The sequence below is a fragment of the Rousettus aegyptiacus genome, unplaced genomic scaffold, assembly GCF_014176215.1.
Source record: "Rousettus aegyptiacus isolate mRouAeg1 unplaced genomic scaffold, mRouAeg1.p scaffold_m13_p_2, whole genome shotgun sequence".
In the NCBI taxonomy this organism is placed as follows: Eukaryota; Metazoa; Chordata; class Mammalia; order Chiroptera; family Pteropodidae; genus Rousettus; species Rousettus aegyptiacus.
Window position 1 is genome coordinate 166763438 of NW_023416295.1, and position 22407 is coordinate 166785844.

Consider the following 22407-nt stretch of genomic DNA (forward strand, 5'->3'; position numbering starts at 1 on the left):
GGGTAAATTCTGTCCCTCTGGGTGAGGAGGCGGCTTCCTTTAGCTCAGCCGTGAAGACCGACAGCGTGCCAAATGGCCGGTGAGCACGTAACACTGCGAAGTTACCATTAACTTGCCATTAAAACAAGCCACAGTCTGACGGTGATCCGAGGAACCTGCTATCAGACCAGTAGACTGGACCCCAAGGCCTGCTGTCTGAGACCATCGACACTAGGTATCCTCCAAAAAACAGTGATGAGAGGCTACCTGAGGACACCTTGCAGGATGCTACTTAAAAGAGATCTGGGGGTACTGTGCTTCGCGCGGTAGTTCTCAGACTTGAATACGCATCAGAATCAGGGTTTCTGGGTTCGACCCTCAAGGTTTCTGCTCCAGTGGGTGTGGGGTGGGGCCTGGGACTCTGCATTTCTAGCCAGTTCCCAGAGGATGCTGAAGCCCCAGGTCCAGGACCACGCCCTGAGAACCGCCACCCTGGGCGACTGGTGGGGGTGTGGACTTCTCATTCCAGGGGGAGTAGGCTCAGCTGCTAGGAGGCTTCAGGGCTCATCATTTGGAGAGAAGGTGACGAAACGCAATTTCGAGGAGGGAAGGTCTGTAATTTAGCGCTTGGCATGGTGGCTTGCGAGCTGTTGGCCAGAGCAGCAATCACGGACACAGCGGGCCAAACCCCAGGCCTCGTGTCCACACACTTGGCCTTGAAATGAGTTCTCAAATCACCTGGGGACGGAGACAGAAGGAAATCTGTCAGGCTATGGCGTCCGCGGGAGATTCGGACTGAGGTTTGGTCTGAAAGTCTCAATTCTCCCTGCCGCTTCGAATACTGATTGGTGAGAACATTCTGGACTTGAATAGTGGTTGGACGGTATGTAGGTCAAGAGCATAGGCTCTGTAGTTCCTCAGACCTGGGCCGAATCCATGTCTGCCATGTACTGTGTGTCTCCGGGGAAGTTATTTAGCCTCTCAGAGCCTCAGTTTCTTTATCTGTAAAATGGGGATAATAGTATCTGCCTGATAGATTTGTCGTGAGGATTAAATGAGCTGATCACACTGCCCGGTACATGGTGTGCACTCAGTAAATGGTAGCTGTTATTATTTCTTTCTTAAAAGAAAGAAGGCTTGGTTTGTGGAGATATAAGTTCTTTCAGGCCACTTCCCGGAATTCTAGACAGAGAAAGAGGGCTGGAGTTGAGTCGTTGCTCCCCCAGGAATCCCTACACCCCTCAGTTTACTGATCTGTATAAAAGGTGAAGAAGGATGGTCTCTGAATAGTTCAATGAATAACCGATCTCATAGTTCTTTTCGCAAAATAAAGTTTGAGAAAGCCTTCTAGAAACTTCCAGTAACTTAATAGTGGCATGAAAACCTAAGTTACTATTCCAATTTTTCCATTATAATTCAGATTGCCTAGAAATGTATGTTTTTTTTTAAGCTCAAAGGAAGTATTGGCCACTTGCATTTTGTTAGAAACGGAGGCCTCTCTTTAAAATAGGAGCAGGCAGAAGCCACACCTCTTTCTTCACACAGCTCTGTCAAGAGACCCAGCAGGATTCCGACTTGCCCCAGGGGGCAGCTCTAGAGACTGCCTGGTCACGTGGTAGGGTGGCACCCCTATGATGTTCCTGTAGGACGCAGGGGCCTGGGACATCAGGAAAGCGAGCAGTGTGTCTGAAACTGTCACTTGGGCAACAGCAAAGTCAGCTGCCACATGTGGTGTGTCCAATCTTGGAGTCACTCTGACCACTTTAGTTGTTGAAGCTACTGCTTGTGGCTAGTTCCAGGGCTGAGGATCTCGAAGGACAGACCACTCACAAAAACACGACAAGAAAACAGGAAACAGCGGTCAAAGCCGGCGAAACCCGCTTACCTGATGAATGAATGAACAAGCAAACAAAAGAGAGAACTCAGAACCACAAGACAGGAGCAGGATCCTAAACTGAATCAAGGACAGAATAAGAAGTTGAATTTCCTATTCCTGTCCTTCCATCTGGACACACAATGCCTGTCGCCATGTTTAAAACAAAATACATGGCATGTGGGAAGGAACATTCCAAGGACACAGTTTGGGGTCACTGGTGTTTTTTCTTGGCCTTACAGTGGTCTAAGGCTAGGACAAAACCCCTGGGCCAACGGATTTGGAGTCTGGGTTTCCTGCAAGCAAGAAGGCCTCCAGGCACCCCCAGGGGGCAGCAGTGAGGGCCACCCACCTGAATGTGAACAGAGTCCCCATGTCCAGCATTGACAGCAACTCCGCTTTCGACTTGGGGAAAGAGAGCCGGTAGCGCAGCGTCTCAAATGCGGGGACGATCATCGCTTTCTTGGTGTTGGCGAGGTCAAGCTGGATGACAGACTTCCTGAAACGAGAGGGCAGGGAGGTGGTTGGCTCAGGCAGGTGTAGGAGAGAAAGCCCAAGTCAGCGTCTCGGGTTGAAGACAGGAAAACTGAGGCCCAGGGAGGCCAAGCAGCTTGTCCAATATCACTCTGGAAGGCAGAGTAGAACTGCTGTCTCTGCGCCAGAAAACAGTCCTCCTGGAGAAAGAATAGAGGGCAGGGGGACCCTCCCTCCCTTCTGCAGTGCACGGCCCTGTCAGAACCAGATACAGCAGGTGGGTCTCCAAGGCTTCACGGGTGGAGACCACTAGACTGGCCACGCAGGAGCAGCTGGATATACATCTGATGAGATATCACCAAACTGGCCATTTCCGGGTCTCATTTCTGACTCCTCAACCCCTTGAATGCTCCAGACCCTGAGACTTCAAACTAGCCACATCCACCCCGTGCAGCCAGCACCCAGTTCTGGTACCACATGTAGTAGTGGAAAGCTCTCCATCCTCGTGTTCCCTCCTGCCTTTGAGCCTGGCCTGCTCTGCTCCTCTGAGACCCAGCGCCTTTTCCTCAGGATTTGTTTGCCAGTTTCGAGCTCTGTGGTCATCAGTTACCAAAGGAGAAAGGCCCAGAGAGGGCCACAGAGGAGGCGGCGTGTAATAAACACAGGCAGAATGTCAACCCTGGCTCTGTGGCTCTGGCTCTCGCCGTACTAGGCAATTAATGTAGCTTCTCGCAGCCTCAGGTTTCTCCTCCCTAAAACAGAGCGATACTCTCTCCGTCTTGGAGGTGTTGCGAAGGCTGAACAAGGTGACACCAGTGCGGGGTGGCACACCTGGCACACGGCAGACGCAAGGCAACAAATGGTCACTGTCACATGGCAGTGCTGTCCTTGTCCCCCGGCTCGGTCTTTCAAAACCTCTTCTGGCCATGACCTTGGTCCTCCAGTCTGCCTTCCTTAGACCACTGACTCTAGGACTCAAGGCCGGCATGGGGAAACTCGTCATCTCTGAAATAGACAAAGCCGTCTCCCGTGGGGTCACGCGAGGCCCTGGAAGGCGTTCTGCGCAATGCCGGAAGCAGCAGCGCTCCAGGGCTGTATTACTGAAGTCACTCGACTCAACAGAGCTTTGCGCCCTTGCAAAAGCGACGACTAGGGCTGACCTGCAAAGAGCTGTCATGCTGCCAGGAAGGGACTGCCAGCCGAGGGCGGGGTGGGGTGAGAACAGGGTGGCGGTTAAGAAGGACATCGGCAGGGCTTGGTATCAACGAATGAAGAGGGGGAATATGGACCAGATCAGAAAAAGAACAGTCTCAGAAATCTCCCTTGGTTAAGGGGTCCCACGAGCTCCCAGGGGAGAGAGGATCGTTAAGAGAGAGACTGGAATCTGATGTTAGAATCCTCCGAGTATCGTTTGTAGTTCACGCTTTATAATTATCCTGACGTTAACTATCTACTAAATGATACATGGCCCTTGTGTCACTATTTCAGGGGCGAGTCAGAAGGGGTGACACCCGGATAGAATCTGGGTGAGCTATACTTAGCCGGCTGGAGGACCCGAGGGTTGAGTCAGCCTGTTCTGGCCCGCATTCTTGTCTCTCTGATCAATGACTTCGCAGTTTTCAAACAGCCAAGAGGTCCTCATCCACGGCCAGGCATTCTTTTTCATATAATCCTTCACTCCACGTAGGCAGAGCTGGGGCTGGATATGGACTGAGAGGCTAGGAGGGCTAAACTATAAGCAGAATGGGCAAGTGTATATACAAACTCACGATAGATGCAGAGATCTAGAAATGTGATGTCTCCATCTATAAAAGCCTCAAATTACTGTCACCATCATGGTTGTTCTAGTAGCCACCTCTTCTCGTGCCCTGCTCAAAGATAACTCCCCCTTTCATGGCCCCTGTACATAAGGGCAGCTCCCTGAGCTATGCAGCCCTACAGGGAGCCCCGGTCAGAGCCGAGTGTTCAGAGGCAGACAGCTGACTCAAGCTGAGCAAATCCATTTCCCACTCTCAGAAATTTGAACAGAGATGCAGAGACTTGGAAACCATGGAGCTGACCTGTACTAATATCAGGCAGCCCTCTAGAAGCTTCTGAAATTTTGCTGCAGAGGGGTCCAGAGCTGTCTGGGTTAAGTATGGTCTCGAGTGTTGGTTTTAAAAATCCTATGTCGATCTCATAAGATTTACCACTCAGCTGCTTTTTGTTTTGTCTTCCTTTAATTTCTTTTTAATTAAGCCGCCTATGTCTGATTTCTGTTGCCTGCAACCCAACGACCCGGACCGACAATGCGAGGCCAAGCGAGCAGAGCCGGTGAGCAGCATCCTTACCAAGAGGAGTCCTAGAAAGCCTTCTCTCCCTCTGCACAGAAAGCATCCCTGCTGCCTGCAAACTCCCTTTAATCTCACTGAAACACCGACTGCCACGAAAATGGATTTGTCACTAGATAGGTCCATTTCAGACTCAATAAAGTGGTTTCGGGGTGATGTCCCTGAGCACATCTGCTCATTGAGGTGGCAGGAAGAGCCTGGGCCTTCTGTCCTGTCTGGTCGGTACGTCCCACCCTGGCTGGGGCTTGCCAACCTTCTAGGGTTGTATAATTTGCTGCCACCACGTATGTGGAAACAAGTCCTGCAGTGGATGGAGCGTTTCAAATGCAGAATCTTCTGGAAACAGAGGGGCAGCCTGGTGAGGTGAGAGCCCAGAAACCTGAATTCTGCAGTCAGCCCTGACAAGCTGAGTGACTTTGGGTCACTTCATTCATCCCTCTCAGATTATTAAATAAGGATTAATTAAAATTGAAAATTTCAGAAGGCGGTCTGACACAGTAGCAATCAGGCTAACCTGGTTTCTCCCTCTGACTCCGCCGATCGCCCTGGGCAAGTCTCTTTATCCATTCTGAGTCTCGGAGTTCATGCTCTTGTTAAACATTTTGACAAAGAAAAGCACAAGAGCACGTGGAAGAGCTCGGTGCCACGCCCGGCAAACATTAAACACTGAGTATGGGGTGGCTGCTGCCTGGGGCGGTTCTCTGTATGTGTCAGCTGGGCTGGGCTATGATGCCCAGCTGTTTGGTTGGAAGTTTGTATAGATGTTGCTGTTGAAGTACCCTGTGGATGTAATGAACATTTAGGATCAACTGACTTTAAAGAATGGCCCTCGCCCTCAGTGCAGGTGGGCCTCATCCAATCAGTTGAAGGCCTTCAGAGCGAAAACTGAACTTTGCTGGAAAAACAGGCATTCTGCCTCAAAACTAGAACATAGAAATTCTGCTTGCATTTCCAGCCTATGGGCCTGTCCTATGGATTCAGACTTGCCAATCCCCATAATTCCTTAAAATAACTATCTTTCCATCCATCCATGCATCCATTCACCCAGCTGGTTCTGTTTCTCTGATTGATACGTTGTCCTTGCTTCTTGTCCAAAATCCTATCAAAAAAATTCACAAACCTACTATAGTATTTTTGGACTGAATAACTCTTCAAAGAAACCTTAGGTATCTACTGAAGTAATTCATACCCCTGCTTATATAATGGAAAGCAGAGCAAATACGAGTGATTCGGAGCCAGCCAGGTTCAAATTCTGTCTGTCACCTTCTCTTCTCATCTTGGGCACTATGCTCAAATTCTCCTGGTCACAGGTTCCCCGTCTGTAACATGGAGATGGTAACGCGTATCTCTTGTCAATCAGGACTGCTGTCAGGTTGAATCACTTTAGAGCCTGACAACTGATTGACAAATGAGTCCCCTCCCTCTTTCCTGGGTCAGCGCATGGGGGGAGAGGGAGGCTATGGCAAGAAATTGAGAGAGCAGAGGACTCAGAAAAGGCAACAGATTGCTGCCACCGGGACAGATTTCTGGCTTGCCAGCCTACTTGTCTATGGAAAGAGTTTATTAGATCTCAGTCTCCAGCCAGCTGAGTCCTCCCTCATGCCAAAAACTGTTCAAGTGTTCCTGACTGAGCCGAGCAACATCTACGTTTGAAGACCCCAGTCTCCTGTCCTGTGTATCTTCCTCCTTCGGCCTCTCCTCTGACTCACCCAGTTCATAGCCTGTGTTGCTGCCACCTGGTAGAACAGGAGAACAGGGGAGGGAATGTGAGTGAGTCTCTGGCTTCTGGTGCCAGCCGACGGGGTGGAGGTGGCAGACTAGAGGCTCTTATGGGGATCAGTGTTAAGTCAAAAGAACAGCATGAAAGGATAGACTGTTAGGTAGATGGGCTTCCTGGAGTTTAAAATGACCAAAAACTCGAGACTGGTCCCGGAAGTTTCTACCATGTGCACACACAGGCACACACGCACCCTCCCTCTCTCCAGCTGTCTCTCTTTAATTCCATCCTTTGCCTTACTGGGCAGGTCTCTGTCACCAGGGGAACAGCCCAGGTACCTGGCATGAAGAGATGATGGGAAAATGTCTCAGAGAAATGAGAAAGAGGGATACACAGCACAGCTCTTAGGACTTCAGCCGCTCAGGGGTGGAGCGAGGCCCCTGGGGCCAGGCTGCTGAGGTTTGCGCCCTGGCTAATGACTTAACCTCTTTGGTCCACAGTTTTCATATCTGTAAAGATGGGGACGATGACAGCAGCATGGCTCTCAGAGGGTGTTTGTGAGGGCCACATGATATAAAGAAAAATGAGAAAGCACAGTCGAGTTTAAATAGAGAGAAATGGTTTTGGAATTCTCTCCTGTTTGGGGCAAACTCCGATGGCTGCAGGGCCAGGCCGGTGATGTGTGGGCTGGTGGGGTCAGGACAGGCGGGAGGCTCAGTCAGGGGGGCCACCAGGCGTCGGTGCTGGGGAGACACAAGGAGGGAGAAGGGAGAAGGGCGGGAGACGAGATGACTCGGGGGGCCGTGCCCAGCATCTTTATGCTCTTTGACCCCAGCTGCACAGCGATGCATGGGTTCACGTACCAATGTGGCCAGATAGTCTGATGTTTTAGGAAAAGCCAACTAAAACTATTTTCAACACACTTGAGGGCGGGATCTCTCTCAGGGGATGCCGGTTTGAAGGGAGGCTGAATAGGGAGAAAAAGAGCATAATTTTTTAAATCGGGCGATGTATGTAGCTCCTATCTTAACTCTATTGCTTCACTCATGGTGTAATCACGGGCGACTTTCTGAACTCTTGTTTCCTCATCTTGATAATGATCAATATGTCACAGTTTTGGCTATTCAGAGAACTAAGATGACATATTCATTCATTCATGAATAGTTATGAAGCCAGACATCGCTATCAGGTACAGAGCTGAATAAACAGATGCAACCGCGGTCTTTCCAGAGCTCAAAGCGCAGGGAGACAGAGTGCGGGCTCCCTGATGCGGTCGGAGTGCCTCCCGTCACTCGGCTGTGTTCTGACAGAGCAGCAGGAGTCAGCCAGTCAGGAGACGGGGTCCTAGGTATTTGCAAAGCTTTGGAAATAAGAAACCATGTAAGGTTTGGGGAAGTGAATTTCTCAGAGCATGCCTGTTACGTTTTAGGTGGTCGGTAAATGGTCATAAAAGTGCTTACGTGTGTTCAGTATTCCCTGTGCTAAGGGCTTTATATACATTACTTCTTTAATCATTGCCACCTGTAAGGTATGAGTATTCCCAGTTTACTGATAAAGATGTTAAAATTAAGAGGTTAAATAAACGAGCTAGTAGCTATCATCATCTTCATCATCATCATCATCATCATCATTGTATTAACTTAGACTGCACCAGCCTAGAAATAACCTGGAATGATCAAAAATCATAGAATCTATTTGGTCCACGTCTCTTAAGGTGGTGACTTTGCAATTGGAGCAATGAGCTTCTTGGAGCTCGTGGAGCCGGTAGCTGGCGGGAGAGCGGTTAGAAATGGGAGGGAGGGAGAAGGCAGCAGGCTGCGGCCTGCGCGCTTGTGTTCCTTAAATAGCAATCTCGTCCCGATGGCAGACCCTACCTCGTAGTGGCTAAGTGTGGCCGAGGCCAGCGCACAGGCTGTGCATGAAGACGTACAGACATGTGCATCGACCTACTGGCTTCCTGAGCCTCCAACACTGGAAATTTCCTTTCTTTACCACCCACGCACTTCTCAAACTACTATAGTCTGCCATTGACTCCATGGATCTGGCCCGGGCCAGCATTGCCACCCTCGTTGTCTAATCAAACAGACTTCGTCTCCATTCTCATCTTTCTTGACACCTCTTTGCATGTGGAGCTAAAGACCACTCCCTCTGTCCTTAGCTCGAGACCACCACCCCAGAATTCCGGAGAGCATCTCCCCACTCTCCCTGGCTTTGATCAGGGTTAGTGCCTGGTGCATCAGCCCTGTGGATGCTGGTTACCCTTCAGGTACCTCTTGTCTCGCCTCCTTGGGCAGGGGAGGGAACCCGCAAGCTCTGCCTATGTTAGCTTCTGCTCCCGACACAGAATTGGCCAAGCCAACTTCTTTGGGGGAGTGCCACGAACAGCGAGGCTGATGCTGGCTCGTGACAAACTGCGGGGCGCCCTGGGGCGAAGGCACTGGGGCCGCTGTCGGAATGCCAGGCGAGAATGAGGCTTATCGCCTCTCAGAGCCTTGGATTTCCACCGCCCGGTCCACAGCGTCCAATGTCAGAGAGCCATCCTTTAATCAAACCCAGGTTGTAAGGAAGCCAAGCTCTCCTCATTCAGGTTCCCAGGGACTTACATGAAAGTTATATTAACAGGGGGTGGGAGGAGGGGATCTGCGCTGGAGTGTCCATCTGTTTTGGAAACGGCGACAGCATCGCTCCGTCGCTGGAGGCTTTGCCATGAGAGGAGCGCGCCTCCCTGCACCTCCCTCGCCCACCTCTGCTGACCTGGATGTGTCCCTTTTGATGACAGGCCTGCATCTCCTATGGGACTGGTTCATCCTGGGCTGTATCTGTCACCGGGGATGGCAGGTGGTGGCAGAGATGATAACATACAGGCTGCCCGCTTAGGTCCCTATCGGCTCCACTGGGCTTGAGGTCAGGGGAGCCTTGTTTGGGGATGTGTTTCTAACTCGGGCCCAGTTCCAGGCACACAGTAGGCACCCAATAAACGTCCAGGGAATCAATCTGTAGTTGTCATATGTGGCAGAGAGGATGGTCCTATGAAGGGTGCCTTTTGGGAAAAAAAAAACAGAGCTAGATGGTTTTGTAGTTCTGCCACTCAAATACATAGGGCCTTTGGACAAGTTTATCTTCTGCATTTTAATCTTCTCACTTAAATAACGGGAATTAAAGCACTTATCGTTGACAAAGTTGCCATAAAATGATAACGTGCGTCAAGCGCCTAGCACAGTGCCTGGTACACGGAGGGCACCTGTAAACAGGTGCTTCCTTCCTTCCTGCCTTCGCAGACTGCCTGTGCGTCTGTGTTCTCCCGTGATGACGCTGCTCACGAGGAGGGATCTGCGCCGTTGGGGTGATCCCTGCTTCAAGAGAAAGCTGACACTCGGGTCTGAGATCTCTCTGTCCTTTCCGGATTTCAGCTTATTGCTAGGACTGGTGGGAGTGGTACAAAGTGAACCTGTGAGGGAGGTGACAGATGGTGAGCGGCAGCCGTGCGAAAGCGGCCACGGATATAATCCATCGGTGAGGGGCGAGGAAGGGCGCCCGCGTGTGCACGTGCGCGTGTGCGCGCTGACTCAGGGAGGCTATGAGAAGCCCTGTTGTCTCTACCTGCCCCACGCCCCGAAATGGCCTGGCTTCACTAGTACTAGATGCAGGCACGGCTTTCATCCACGGCAATGGCCAACGACTCAGCCACCGACCTCCGGGCAGACGGGAAGGGACAGAGGTGAGCTGTGCCGGTCTGCTCTGGTGACGGGGGAGGTACGGCCCACCCCAGCCCTTTCTGCACATCCCTGAGCCGGAGGCCAGGTAATAAGGTTTGCTCGGATTCTATCGCAGTTGCCTAGGAAATGAGTTCCTGGAAGATGGGCTGTCAGGAGGTGTGTGGGGACAGCAGCCGGGACTTGCGAACGAGGGAGAGAGGGCTGCCCACGGAACGTGTAAACGGAAAACACACACATGATGGATGTGGTCAGAGGTGTGGAGTCACCTGGAGAGCCCGGCAAGGGCTGTGCTCCTAAACTGATGGCGTTAACGTATCCAGAGGGACAGCCTGTCCGTCAGGGTGAGGTAGGAGAGAAAGAGAAGCTAAGCATGAGCTCTGGGGGCAAATTAAAAGAGAGAGAGAAAAAAAGGTATAATTTATGGTGCCACGCTCTGTGCTAGGGACCCCGCATTCATTACCTTACGTAATTCTCAACATCCATATTCACCCCATTGTCCTGATGTTTACTGCTCACGGCCACGGACAGCTAAGCATCGGGGAGCGTTTTCTCTGCACTTGGCACGGTGTTACGCGCTGGCTGGGGGTCTCGGGAGGGCCGGGCGTAGCTCCAAGATTAGGAAGATGGCTCTGGGCGCACAGCCCGGATTCAGGCCCTACCTGGACACTCTTGAGCAGGTTACATATCTGTGCCACAGTTCTCTCCTCTGCGAGCTGCAGGTACTCTTGGTACCTGGGCTGTGGGGTTTTGTGAGGATTAAATGGATTGCCTCGTGGAGAGGTTATGACAGTCTTCCAATGCATAGAATGCCCTTGATAAACACCATCTGTGATGATGATCATGGCCATCATGACAGTGATGGAGATGGGCCCGTCAGGCAATTGGATCTATAAACAGGGTCAGCACAGAACGCCGCCATTGGATAAGCCCAGGATAAGCCAGCTGTGCCTGCGGGCTTGTTACTTAAGCTAAACAACCTTATCTATGCAATGAATTGTGAGGTTAAATGACAAAATACATGTGAAAGTGCTTGTCACAGTGCCTGGCACATAGTAAGTGCTCAATAAATGTTAAATGTTCTATATAGTAAGATTGAGATGATACACTGACCTAAGGAAATGCCACCTGGTAATGTCCCTTGGCAGGCTGCCAGCTGGTGCCACTTCTACTGGCCTTGTTCAAATTCCTCCACTCATCCAACAAGCATTTACAGAGAGGCCATTATGTGCCAGGGACAATTATGTGATGAGAGACCCTGGAAAGAACAGAATACAACTGAAATCTGTCATTCCTGTCCACTGTCAGAACGTGGTCTCTGCCCGGGGTGGCACGTTTGTTCCCTGGAAAGCCAAGGCAACATCTGCAAAGCAAAGCAGAACTGCCCTCAAACCAAGATGAGGATTCTGCAGGGTCAGTGAAAGAGGCGAGGAACCGGCCGGTCTCAGGGACGTGTCACGTCCCCAGCTGAGGGGAACTGAGGGCAGCTGTTCCCACCTCTGCTCCCTCTGTTAGTCTGGAACATTCCTTGAACGTGCCATGATCGTTCATGCCTTTATACCCATGAGCTCTTCAAGCCTGAACTCAACTCTCATCTGTCTTCGAGGCCTTCCCTGCCCACCCACCCGCCCTGGGTTACCTGCCTGCGAGCCTGAGCAACTAGACCTTTTATCTCTGTATCTATACGGATCACTGGAAGAGAAGCAGCAGCCCCTCCCACTGCAGGGCCCCCTGAATGCGGGAACGGAGAAGGAACCTGGCCCGCTCTGCTCACTGCGACAGCCCTGGCGCCTGGCACGGTGTCTGGCCGCAGCGGGCGTGTGATGCATATGTTCATGCCCTAAGAACGTTCCACGCGTTTTGGTAGGTGTTTTCAAATACTGTTATACTTAATCTTCTCCGGATCTTAGGAGGGAAGAAATGACGTGATCCCCGTTTCACAGATGAAGGAAGTTAGAGAAGCTTTCCAAGGTCAAGTGAGTGAGGAGTTCGAGTGCTCAGCATTACATGCAGGTCTGAACGTGCAGCGCACGGCCTGGCACATAGTAGGTGCTCGCTAAATATTTTCTAAGCTTATAGTTTCTCATTTTATAAGAAGGAAAACTGAAATGGTTTTACGAAGTGACCGGGGCTGTACTCAAGGTGGCAGGGTTTGCAACAGTTGGGGGTGGGGGCGGGGGCAGGCGCCTGGTGAACGAGTCCAATACCAAGTCCAGTGAGTATGCCATAGGACAGAAAATTCACTCTTGCTGAGTGCCTACTATACCCCCACGAGAGGCTATTATTAGCCCCTTCACTGATGGAGGAAACAGAGGGGTGGGGAGACGGAGTAAGCTTCTCGAAGTCACATAATACTTGATATGTGCGCCAGAACCTGAATGCGAAAGCAGGTCTACTGTGCCTCGCTGAATTTCACTTGCCATTTCTGGACTCGAGAGTGAAAGCTGCACATTTCTAAGCTCGCTCTTTAGAAGGAAAAGTGAAAGGGTGGGAGAGAGACTTTAGTGAACCTTGGTAGTCATGTCCATGCATATAACTGATTTAATTATTTTCCAATGGATCTGTTTGCTTTTGCTGTAATATTAGCTGGTTGCTAAGCAACTGTTCAGGGAGCTTAGGAAGCTGAACTTTTTCTGGTACCCAAGCAGGCCCCAAAAAGGGTGACATGAGTAAGTGTTTGGGGGGTCCAACGAGAGGGCTGCCAATCAGCCTGCTCTGGCGTCCGGGGGTTTCAGAGTGATCTGGCTCTTTCTGTAAGTGAGCAGGCTGTCATAGAGGGAAGGCCACCTTCCTCCTCTGACACTAAGATTTAACCTCTCCGGCACCTCGGCTTGGTCACCTGTAATTACACCTCACAGAGAAGTGTGAAGAACACAGGTGATACATACGAAGCCCCTGGCAGAGTTGCTGGTACATAGTAAGGGCTCGAAAAATTAAAACGATCATCATTTTAAACATTAATAGTTTAACAGCGTTTGGTTAGAGCATTTTTTTGGAAGAAGTCTATGCTGAAGAAGTCAGTCTCTAGAAGGGTCCCCTGGCCTTTTAGGGTCCACGGCCACTTCAGTAAATGATACCCTTAACCTCAACCCAAACCAATGCTATGTCACTGGTCACAAAAAACACCTACTTTTAGTGTCTGGATCAGAAGCAAATCCGTCCCACTCCCTTGGAAAAAGTATTCCTTAAGCCAATGGCAAGTCAATACGTTTATCTTCGTCTGAAAAGGACAGTGTATGATTATTTGGGGCTTCTGATAGAATCGTATTCCTTCCTAGTTCTCAAAATTCTGGTGCCTAGGAACTACCTAGGTTAGAGGTCACAGACTGGTGATGTGCAGGTGGGGTGGGAGGTACCATCCAGCCTGAAGATATGTTGGTCTGGCTCGACAGGGTTTTTTCTTTTCCTTTTTTTTTAAAAATTAGTTGTCAAAATTAAAAATTAAAGCACATCAACATGTAGATTTCTAGCCCCTCTTGAAAAACATGAAGCTCTTAGCCCTGCCCTCTGCCTAAGATGAGAGCCGTGATCTCCCTAGCGAATCACACTCAGCATTCTTGGCTCCTTTAGGCCAAGGTCATGGCCCCTGTGAACATCTGAGTTTGTTGACTCCTGATATCAGTCTATTCCTCCATTTTACAATGAAGAAACAGCCTGAAAAAAAAAAAAAGGAGAATTGCTGAAAGTCACACAGTTCTCACTATGGCACAGAGTGAGGGCTGGATTCTGGGGTCTCAGCCGGTGCCCCATCTACCATAACACTCAAAGCCAATGCCATGATATCCTCCTCAGTACAGGAAGGACATGGACCCAGCCAATCAACTGAGAGGAGCCAGCAAGAGAGACAGGCCAAAAGCAGGCTGGACTTCCGGGTGGTACCGGCTTCTCATGGGGTAATGTCTGAAAGAGCTTCCCTCTCAGAGTCCAGATACTTCTGTAGACAGTTATTGATTTCAGCTGCCGAATCTCTCCCTGGTCTGTCTACCTGTCTCTGCTGCTACTTCTGATTCCTCTGCCTCCCTCACCTCTTGCCTGGATCAATGCAGCAGTCCCCTAACTCATCTCACTTCCTCTGGTCCTCCTGATCGTGGTCCTTCCATGATGTAACCACAGTGCTCTTCCTTACGTGCACACCTAGCCATCCCATTCTCTCGGTGACTTTCCATTCATTGCCCCCTGCCCCACGAAATCCAAATTCCTCAGCATATTTTACGAGGAGTACTGCAGGACCCATCCTGGCCTACATGCCTGACCACGTCAACAACAGATCTCTGTGTCTAGCTGGAACGTTGCTACCAATGCTGCCTAACTCCAGCTTAGCCTTCAGGCCTCTGCTCAGATCTTACTTCTTCAGGACCAACCTCCCTAAGCTCCTTCCACCCTCAGCTCAGGTTAATACCACACAGACACCTAATCGCAGCACCTAAAGAACCTGTATCTTTACTTTAACTGTTTTTATTTTCTTCTTTCCATAAGCGTTGTGATTCACAGTTCCTATCTGTGCAGTTCGCAGATATGTGAGCACATTACAGGTGCCTTATAAATGTTTACCTACCAAATGAACGAAAAGATGAATAGATTCTATGGATGGAGGAGAAGAAAATTCAGGATGGTCACAATATCTTTTCAGTCTAGATGGGCAAGGGACCACCTCTCTGGTCTTGACTTCTAGATATGCACTAAATGAGGACCAGGCAAGATCATTTATTCTGAACTCAGTGCCCCTGGACTTCTACAGGGCCCGTGAAGACAGGAGTGGAGATTCGGGAACAACATGCAGTATTTTAGAATCGCTGAACCACACACACCGTGATAAGGCGGCTAAGGCCGACCAAAACGTCAGGTGACTCTGCATTAGAAAATGTTAATTAACAGGCACACCGGGCACCTCGCACCGAGTAAGGTCTTGATTAGCGTTTAGTAACACATTTGGTCAATACCACACGGGAAGACAATGTAAAAACGCAGTCTGCTCATGATGCCATCAGGTAAAATAATAAAACAGTGCTTGCAAGGGGAGAGTGGAGAACTCAGACTCTTAAGATGCGGTCAGTTCACTCTTCCCGTGGAAGAACCCCCAGAAGGATGGACGATGGTCCTCTCTCTTCTCGGTCAAGGTGGCCCCGGCCCTGCCGTCTGTCCCTTTGGGAGCCCTGCATGACATCTGAGCCTGTCATCCTGCAAACCAGGAGGCTTCAGAAGCTACAGAAGCTGAAAGCCCCGTCTGGCCACACAGGGGCGCCCTCACCCCACACTGGGATTCGAGGCCCAGATGGAGCAGGAGCAGGACAGCTCCCTTTCTAGAACTGGGGTGGGGGGTCAGGAACTGGGGCTCACAGGGCTCTGTGCCACAGCCTGTGCTCTTTGGGACCGCGCCTGCCACCCTCCCTGAGAGAGGGTTATATGCTCTGGGGTCCTTCATGCTGCCATTATCAACAGAGAAAGGTTGGAAGGGGCTCCCTCTGTCCACAGGGGACGGGCTGATGCTATGAACGCCCAGGAGAACCCTGGAAGCCCAGTTCGGAAAGTGGACAGAGAACTCAGCTGCGTTCCCTAGAGAGAGCAGGGCGGTGTGCGTGTGCATGTGCGTGTGTGTGTGCGTGTGCGTGTGTGTGTAGGGGGGGGCGTCCACATCATACCTGTGCTCTCTGGCTTCAGCATAAAAGGTTTCAACTCTTTTGGAAGTTATTTGAAGAGTGAGAGACCATGCCTGCCTTTTGGATTTGGTGTGTGGATCCAGCAGGACAATTAACGCCTCTCATGGCACCTGGATCCAGGTAAGCACTCACTCGGTAGCGGAGCTAATTCGTGCTGACGAATGACAGCAATGAAGAACTTTAATGTCTGACCATTTACCCCTGCGACTCTGGTTTTCTCACGTGGGGACTTCAGGGCTGTATGAATTCCACGGCCCTGCTCGGTTCGGATAGTTATGCCATAACGACTGTCTGTCCCCACATAGCCATCCAAGTCTTTCACGAGGCAGGTGCTTTCTCCAGCCCCAGGACACCCGCCCCTCTGTGTGGCGAGAGCTGGGAAGGGCCACTGGAGAGTCGGGGAGGCGGCTGCGACGGTGAGCGAGCCTGGGGCCTGGGGCGCATCTTACGAGAAGTCCTGTGAGACCCGCCCTGGCTTACGGACTGGCTGTGCTGTGCCCCCAGCGGCCCCTCTACCTGCCGCGTGACCTCGGGCTGACGACTCCAGTGGGGAAACGAAGGTGATAACAGTACCCGTGGCAGGGACTGGAGGGGGCGGGGATGAAATCCTACTTGTCGATCACTCGGAACAGTGCCTGGCGCCCAGCAAGCCATCACCCTCCCTTTGATCTGTTTCACAGAATAGGCAGGGATCTTTCTGGAATGGTTAGAATGAAGACCGTCTGATCCAAAACTGGATGACAAGAGTGATGCTCCCTAGACCAAGCTCTGCCACTACCCTTTCAGGAGGCAAACTGGGGTTCAAATCGGTTCATGAGAAAAAATGAACATGCTGGATTGCCTCCGGACGCCCCCAAACCCAGCAGTCAGGAGTTCTACCCCTGGGTGGATGTGGGCAGGTCCCGGCCCCTTTCTGGGTCTCAGCCGCCCCATCTATAAAAGGAAAGCGCTGGACACGACGACGGCCCCCGGGGTGGGGCGGTGGGGGGGACACACGTTCTGGTCCCGGCAGGCAGGCGCCTGCGTCCCGCGGGCCCTCACCTGAGGTACTCATAGAGCCCGTACATGGGCAGGAAGTCGATGTCGGACAGGAACATGTAGGGCGTGCCGACGTGCTTCATGGCCACGTTGCGCAGCAGGTTCACGGGGTAGAACTGGCCCTCCTTGTACACGACGTGGTAGGCCACGTTGTGGCGGCTCATGAGCACCTCGGAGCCCTGGGCGTAGCGCAGGAACTGCTGGGCCTCGGCGTCCGACAGGTAGAGGGCCAGGCTGACGGGCCCCTCCCAGTGCTTGCAGATGGCCTCCAGCATCTGGAGCCTGGAAGAGACAGGGAAGGTGAGCCGCACGCCAGCCTCATTCACCTGGCCTCCTGGCCGGGGGGGAACTCTACAGCCATGGACGCTTGGTCAACCGGCCTGAATTGTAATCACTGTGTCATGGAGGCAAGTCACCACACCTCAACTCCTTTATCCATAACATGGGAATGAAAACACGAACCTTGCTGGTTCAGGTCTTTGTCTGCTTCCAACTGAGTGAGTGATATCAGAGAGTCACACCCCACCGTAAGCCTTCTCTTTGCAGACTCTTCTTTTCAATTGGGCTCGGGAAGATTACATTAAATGATCTAAAGATCCCCTTCTAGCTCAAAATTCCTATTCCTCTTCTCTCTCAGCAAAGGAAACAGCTCTACTGACCTCCTGGAGGAGTGACCACCACAGATGATTTAGCCGAACAGAGGCTACGAGTTACAAGGAGCATTCAAACGAGCAGTGAAAACTCGAATAAGAAGAACTACAATTGCTTGACTCAGTTCTATGCACCGGACACCTTCCAGAATTCTCCCGACAACCCTGTGCCCCCAGCTGCCCTTCTCCCCATTTTCCTGAGGAAGGAATTGAGGCTCCAGATGATCAGTCCGCTTTGATTCTTAGACTTGGAGCAGACATGGGTAGGCAGGGCCTTGGAGACAGTGGGAAGAAAATACTGAGTGTTGGGCAAAAGGAATTAAAACACACACACACACACACACGCACTTGAATGTTGGGGACAAAAGTGTGCCTGGAGTGATGCCATTTTGCGGGACAACCCAAGAGGCACCAGCCAAGGAGAGTGGGAGAACAGAGAAAAAAAAAAAAAAAACCAGGGGCTTCTGACAGAGAGGGCTCTGCCAAAATGTTTGAAGAGAAATCTATAAAGGTAGTTTTTCTTTTCCCCAAAGGCATTACAAGTGCCTGCTACAGAAAATCTATGGTTAAGAAACGGCAAAAGCCTATTTCAAGTTTTTCCCTACCCAGCAAGAGGTACATAATCAGCAGTCTCTCTCTCAGTCTGAATGCCCACTTTATTCGGACAATTACCAGAAAAATAGATTTCATGCATTTCTATGCTTCTAAACAAAAGAAAACGGGCGCACCTATTTTGTGTCAATGGCTTTCTCAGAGGACTTTCAGAGTTGCTTCTGGGTAATTCTGTGAATTGGTATTGCCTGGATTTGCTTCCTCTTTCTCTTTGGAGGATTAAGATATTCATCAGGGTAAAATGCCCTCTGTTCCTCATACTTTATGACACGAGCTAATCAAATTGACTGGAGCCTGTTTTTTAAAAGAGGCATTACATTCTCTACAATGCCTGATCTCACTGAAATTTGCATTGGGCCTCTGCTGCAGGCTCTGGTCTCTGCTGGGCTCCGTGCATCTGGGGTTTCCAATGATCCCACCTGCACAAAGTGGGGCCTCTGTGCTTGAAAGGAAGGTGTTTGCACAAATCCTTTGAGATCTGGGGAATCGAGGGGAAGAAGACTTTCTACTTTGTGGATATGAACGTTGCTGGTGGGCGCGGGATGAGGGAGGCACGTCTGGGTGTGAACAGAGGCCAGCCCCTGCTGCGGATCCTCCCACCGACTGGGTGTCTGACTCCGTGTCTGCATCTTCCAAGCAGGGGACAAGGCGCTCCTGGAACAGCCCTTCTTCTGAGCTCTGCAGAGAGTTGCGGGCGAACGCAGAGACACAAGATACTTAAGGTTCTCAGGAAAAAAAGATGCTGCTGGTGTGACGAACATCACATCCACGTGGGCTTCGTAGGAAATTGGGCCTAACACCCGGGGATCCAAATCATCATTCGCTATGCACTGGTGTTAAGCTGAGCAAAACGTCCCCTGTATGTCTTCTCCTCAGTGCCTGTTTCCTCAAACGAGAATATGTTCTTCCTTTGGCGCCAACTTCCCCCTAGTCCCTCCCTCGCCTCAGTCCCTCACGGACCCGGCACGCGCTCTTGACCCCTCCACGTTTCCGCCCACATCTGTTTCCCCAGGCTCGTCCCTGTGCAGCGCCTGCTGATGGAAAGCTCTGGGCCGCGTCTTTCCTTGGTCTCTTACATAGGAAAATAAAGTACCTGGCAGAGTGGGGAGCTGGGCCAACGGGCAGTGTTTCAAGAGACAAGGATCACTTCTAAAACTGCAGAACTGTCAGCCTGGAAGGAATCTCGTTTTTTTTTTTTTTTTTTTTCAGTCTGGTTATACCATTTTATGATGAAAGAGCTCAGCCTCAGAGAGGGGCATAACTTAGGAAGGACACACGATGAATGTGTCACAAGCTGACGTGAGGACCCACAGTCCCGCCTTCGCTCCATGCTGGGATGAGGAGGAAAAGGCTCCGGAACGGCCAGATCTAGAAGTAGCCAGGGGTTACCCCGGGGTGTCCCGCTGGGACAGGAAGCCTGACAGTCTGTGCAGGGACAAGGGAGCGGGTAGGGAGATGGCTGGGACAGGAACCTGAAAGACCACGGTTGGGTGAAATTCTAGAATGACAATTGGTCTCAACAGTCCAGGCAGGGGTCACTCAGCCTCTCCTGGAAAGGGGAACTCACTCCCTACAAAGTTCCAATCTGATACATCGGAGCCGGGCGGGCTGCACGGTGCAAAGGTGAGGCTGTGGGTTCTGGGGTCAGACACACCTGGCTTTGAGCTCTGAGCTGTGTCAGTATCCCTGACGACGGTTCTTTAAGCTTCCGTTTCCACATATGCATACGGGCGACAATAATGCCTTTGTAGAATACAAAACGGCGAGAGACCATTCCTCTCCCTCCATCCACACCCTTTGGTCACACACTTCCACACTGATTCTGGGCTGGCCCCGCGACTTGCTTTGATCCATGGGACATGGGCAAATAGGCCACAAGCAAGAAAGTTAAAAGGTGCTTGTTTGTGGGTCTTGCCCCTAGCTGCCCTTGGAACCTCGGTACTGCGACCACGTGACCAAGGCTCCTGACGACACCACTGTAAGGTGTTTGGTACAGAGGTGGATGTGATGGCTCTGCTTTCTTTCCTCCTTAGGTTCTATTCCTGCCTTTCACACATACATTCATCCCCCAGATACTTACTGATTATCTACGATGTGCACGTAACGTGTTGGGCCCTGGAATGAACGAGAAAAAGACAAGGCTCCTGCATTTCCGGAGCTTCTCCCTAGCATGTGGGGGTGGCGCAAACCAAGAAAAAATCAGAGCGAAGTAAGGGCCGGAGAAGCGACAGACAGAAGACGGGACGAAGGGGAGCCGCGCAGGCTCGCCGCGAAGGCCTGCTGGAGAGGTGGCGCTGGAGGCTTTGATTGTGAGACGGGTCTGGCCCTAAAAAGTTCTGGGAGAGACGTTTGCTGTGTGAGGAAACGGTCCTTGGGACAGAACTGGGCTGGGCACGCTCCGGTGAGAAGACACGCGGCCGGCGAGGACGGAACGTGGGCGAGTGAGGCACAGGGGAGAGGCTGGGCGTGGACAGGTGGCAGGTCGCGGGGGGCTCTGGTGGCTGTGGGGGGCAGCGACACTGCTATTCTAAATGCCACGAGAAAACATCGGTTTCAGTGACGTCATCCGATATCTATTTTTAAAAGATCGCTCTGGCTGTTACACAGATGAAGAATTACCGTTCACTCTCCAGCCCAGCGCTTGCTTAAGCATGCTTAGCATCGCCCGGGAGGTTAACTACAACCCAGATTTCTGGGCTGCGACTCGAGAGATTCCGGTTTGGTAGGCGTGGGGTGGGGCCTGAGCATCTGTATGTCTGACGAGCTCCCAGGTGACACTGTGCTGCCAGTCGGAACAGCAGGTCTCTTGAAGCGCCCTGTCAGCTCAGCTAATGGTCCCTTCCCTCCGCTGGCAGAAAACGGAGAGCAGATGCATCACCCGTCAGCCACAAATCCTCCGAAACCATACTCAGCACTTCGACCACCTTGTCAAAGACACGGCAGAGATCAGGTGGCTCTTGGCGAGGAGGCCGTGATCGGGGGGCCCTCCCGGTCGGCCCGCGGCCCTCGTGACCATTCTCGTCCGCCGCCAGGAGGGGTGGCGGGCGCGAGTCCCCGAGCAGCTGGGAGAGGAGCGGACCTGTCAGCCCCGCAGCTGTGCCTGGCGCGCTCATCCTTTCTGACCTGCATCCTGGAGGGAGCCGGGCTGGGGAGCCGGCACGCGCCTCCCCTCATTCGTTGTGGCGTTCACGTAGGGTCTACTTCTGACTCGAAGGTTTACAAACACACCCGGAATGTTTCTTAAATTAAAAATCAATCCAACAGGCACCGGTCGGCCCGCTGCATCACAATCGGCCGTCTGGAGCGGAAGGAAGAATTTCTGCCATCTTCGCCGGCCCGGGGGGCCTTCGTAGTTTCTGCTTCCGTCCCGGTGGGCTTCCTTCGGTAGGACGCAGAATTCCTGGGGTCCTCTGAGGTACCGCCGGGATGGTGACATCTGTCACCACGCGTTTGGGGCACCGGTGTCTGCCGTGCTGGGGGACGTGTGTGGTCTGAAGGGAAGGCCTCCGTGGTTAGTGTCTGCAGCAGACGTGAGAGGTGGCAGGGTGTTCTTGGGAGCAGGTTGGGAAGGAAGGTCTGTGCGTCACCTGCACCCGGGCCCGGGGGTGGGAGGTGCTTCTGGCTGGCCGTCGGCGGAGGGGCTCTGTTTGGCCTGGATTCTTTTGTTGATATCAAGTGTATACAGAAGGACAGATTTGGGTTGTTAATAATTTTTAAAATATCTTCTAATTGTTTGTAAATTCCAGACAGCAAATTTCATAGCCAGCTTGGGGGTCAAACTACATTATGAGAAGGGAAATAAACTTTTGTTGCATATATGATACTCACTGGGAACACCCTCTCCTCTTATTTTATATAACTCAGACGGCAGTCTGTGAACTTGACAGTATTACTGCCACTTCACAGATAGGTAAAGGGAGCCTCAAAAACCCTAAGAAACTTGCCCGATCCACACAGCTAGCAACTGGTGCAACTGGCCCTTTGAACCCAGGGGTGTGTCTGTCTCTCTCCTCTTTTTCTACATCACCTCACCTTGCCTAAATACCTGCCATGTGCAGATGCCATGGTCAGAGTGTTCAGATCTAGTGACTATGCGCCCAAGGCCTTCGCAGAGAGTTTCTCATCCAGTCCTAACGAGGACCCTGTGAGGCAAATATTTCTAACCCTCTACAGAAGGAGAAACACAGGTGAAAGTGTTAAGTGACCTGCTCACTTGGCCATCACAGGTCACCTGGTGAGGAGTGAAGACGTTGGTGGGATGGAAGCCCAGAACTCTCTGCAAGTCTAGTGTCCCTTTGTGTAGTACCACAGATACTAAGATTTTGGTCACTAGTGCTGGCGTCATTTAGGGAGCCTACGAATGG

At 51.6% G+C, this 22407-nt stretch overlaps 1 protein-coding gene and 1 long non-coding RNA gene across 8 annotated transcripts in view; one reads left to right on the forward strand and one right to left on the reverse strand.

Annotated features, from left to right (window-relative positions):
- Positions 1–5175, forward strand: part of LOC107519216 — a 105834-nt gene extending 100659 nt beyond the window's left edge. Inside the window, exon 6 of the long non-coding RNA XR_001599053.2 lies at positions 4565–5175. This is a non-coding gene — a long non-coding RNA (uncharacterized LOC107519216). The remainder of the gene's footprint in view (positions 1–4564) is intronic.
- Positions 1–22407, reverse strand: part of LARGE1 (LARGE xylosyl- and glucuronyltransferase 1) — a 477871-nt gene that overhangs the window by 6885 nt on the left and 448579 nt on the right. For 6 of the 7 annotated variants that reach the window (XM_016161642.2, XM_036236072.1, XM_016161640.2 and 3 more), the window contains 2 exons: positions 16785–17063; positions 2205–2351 (listed from right to left, as the gene is read on the reverse strand). In XM_016161642.2, the coding sequence (XP_016017128.1) occupies positions 2205–2351; positions 16785–17063 (426 nt within the window). The remainder of the gene's footprint in view (positions 1–2204; positions 2352–16784; positions 17064–22407) is intronic. The other variant, XM_036236071.1, reaches the window with a different exon arrangement.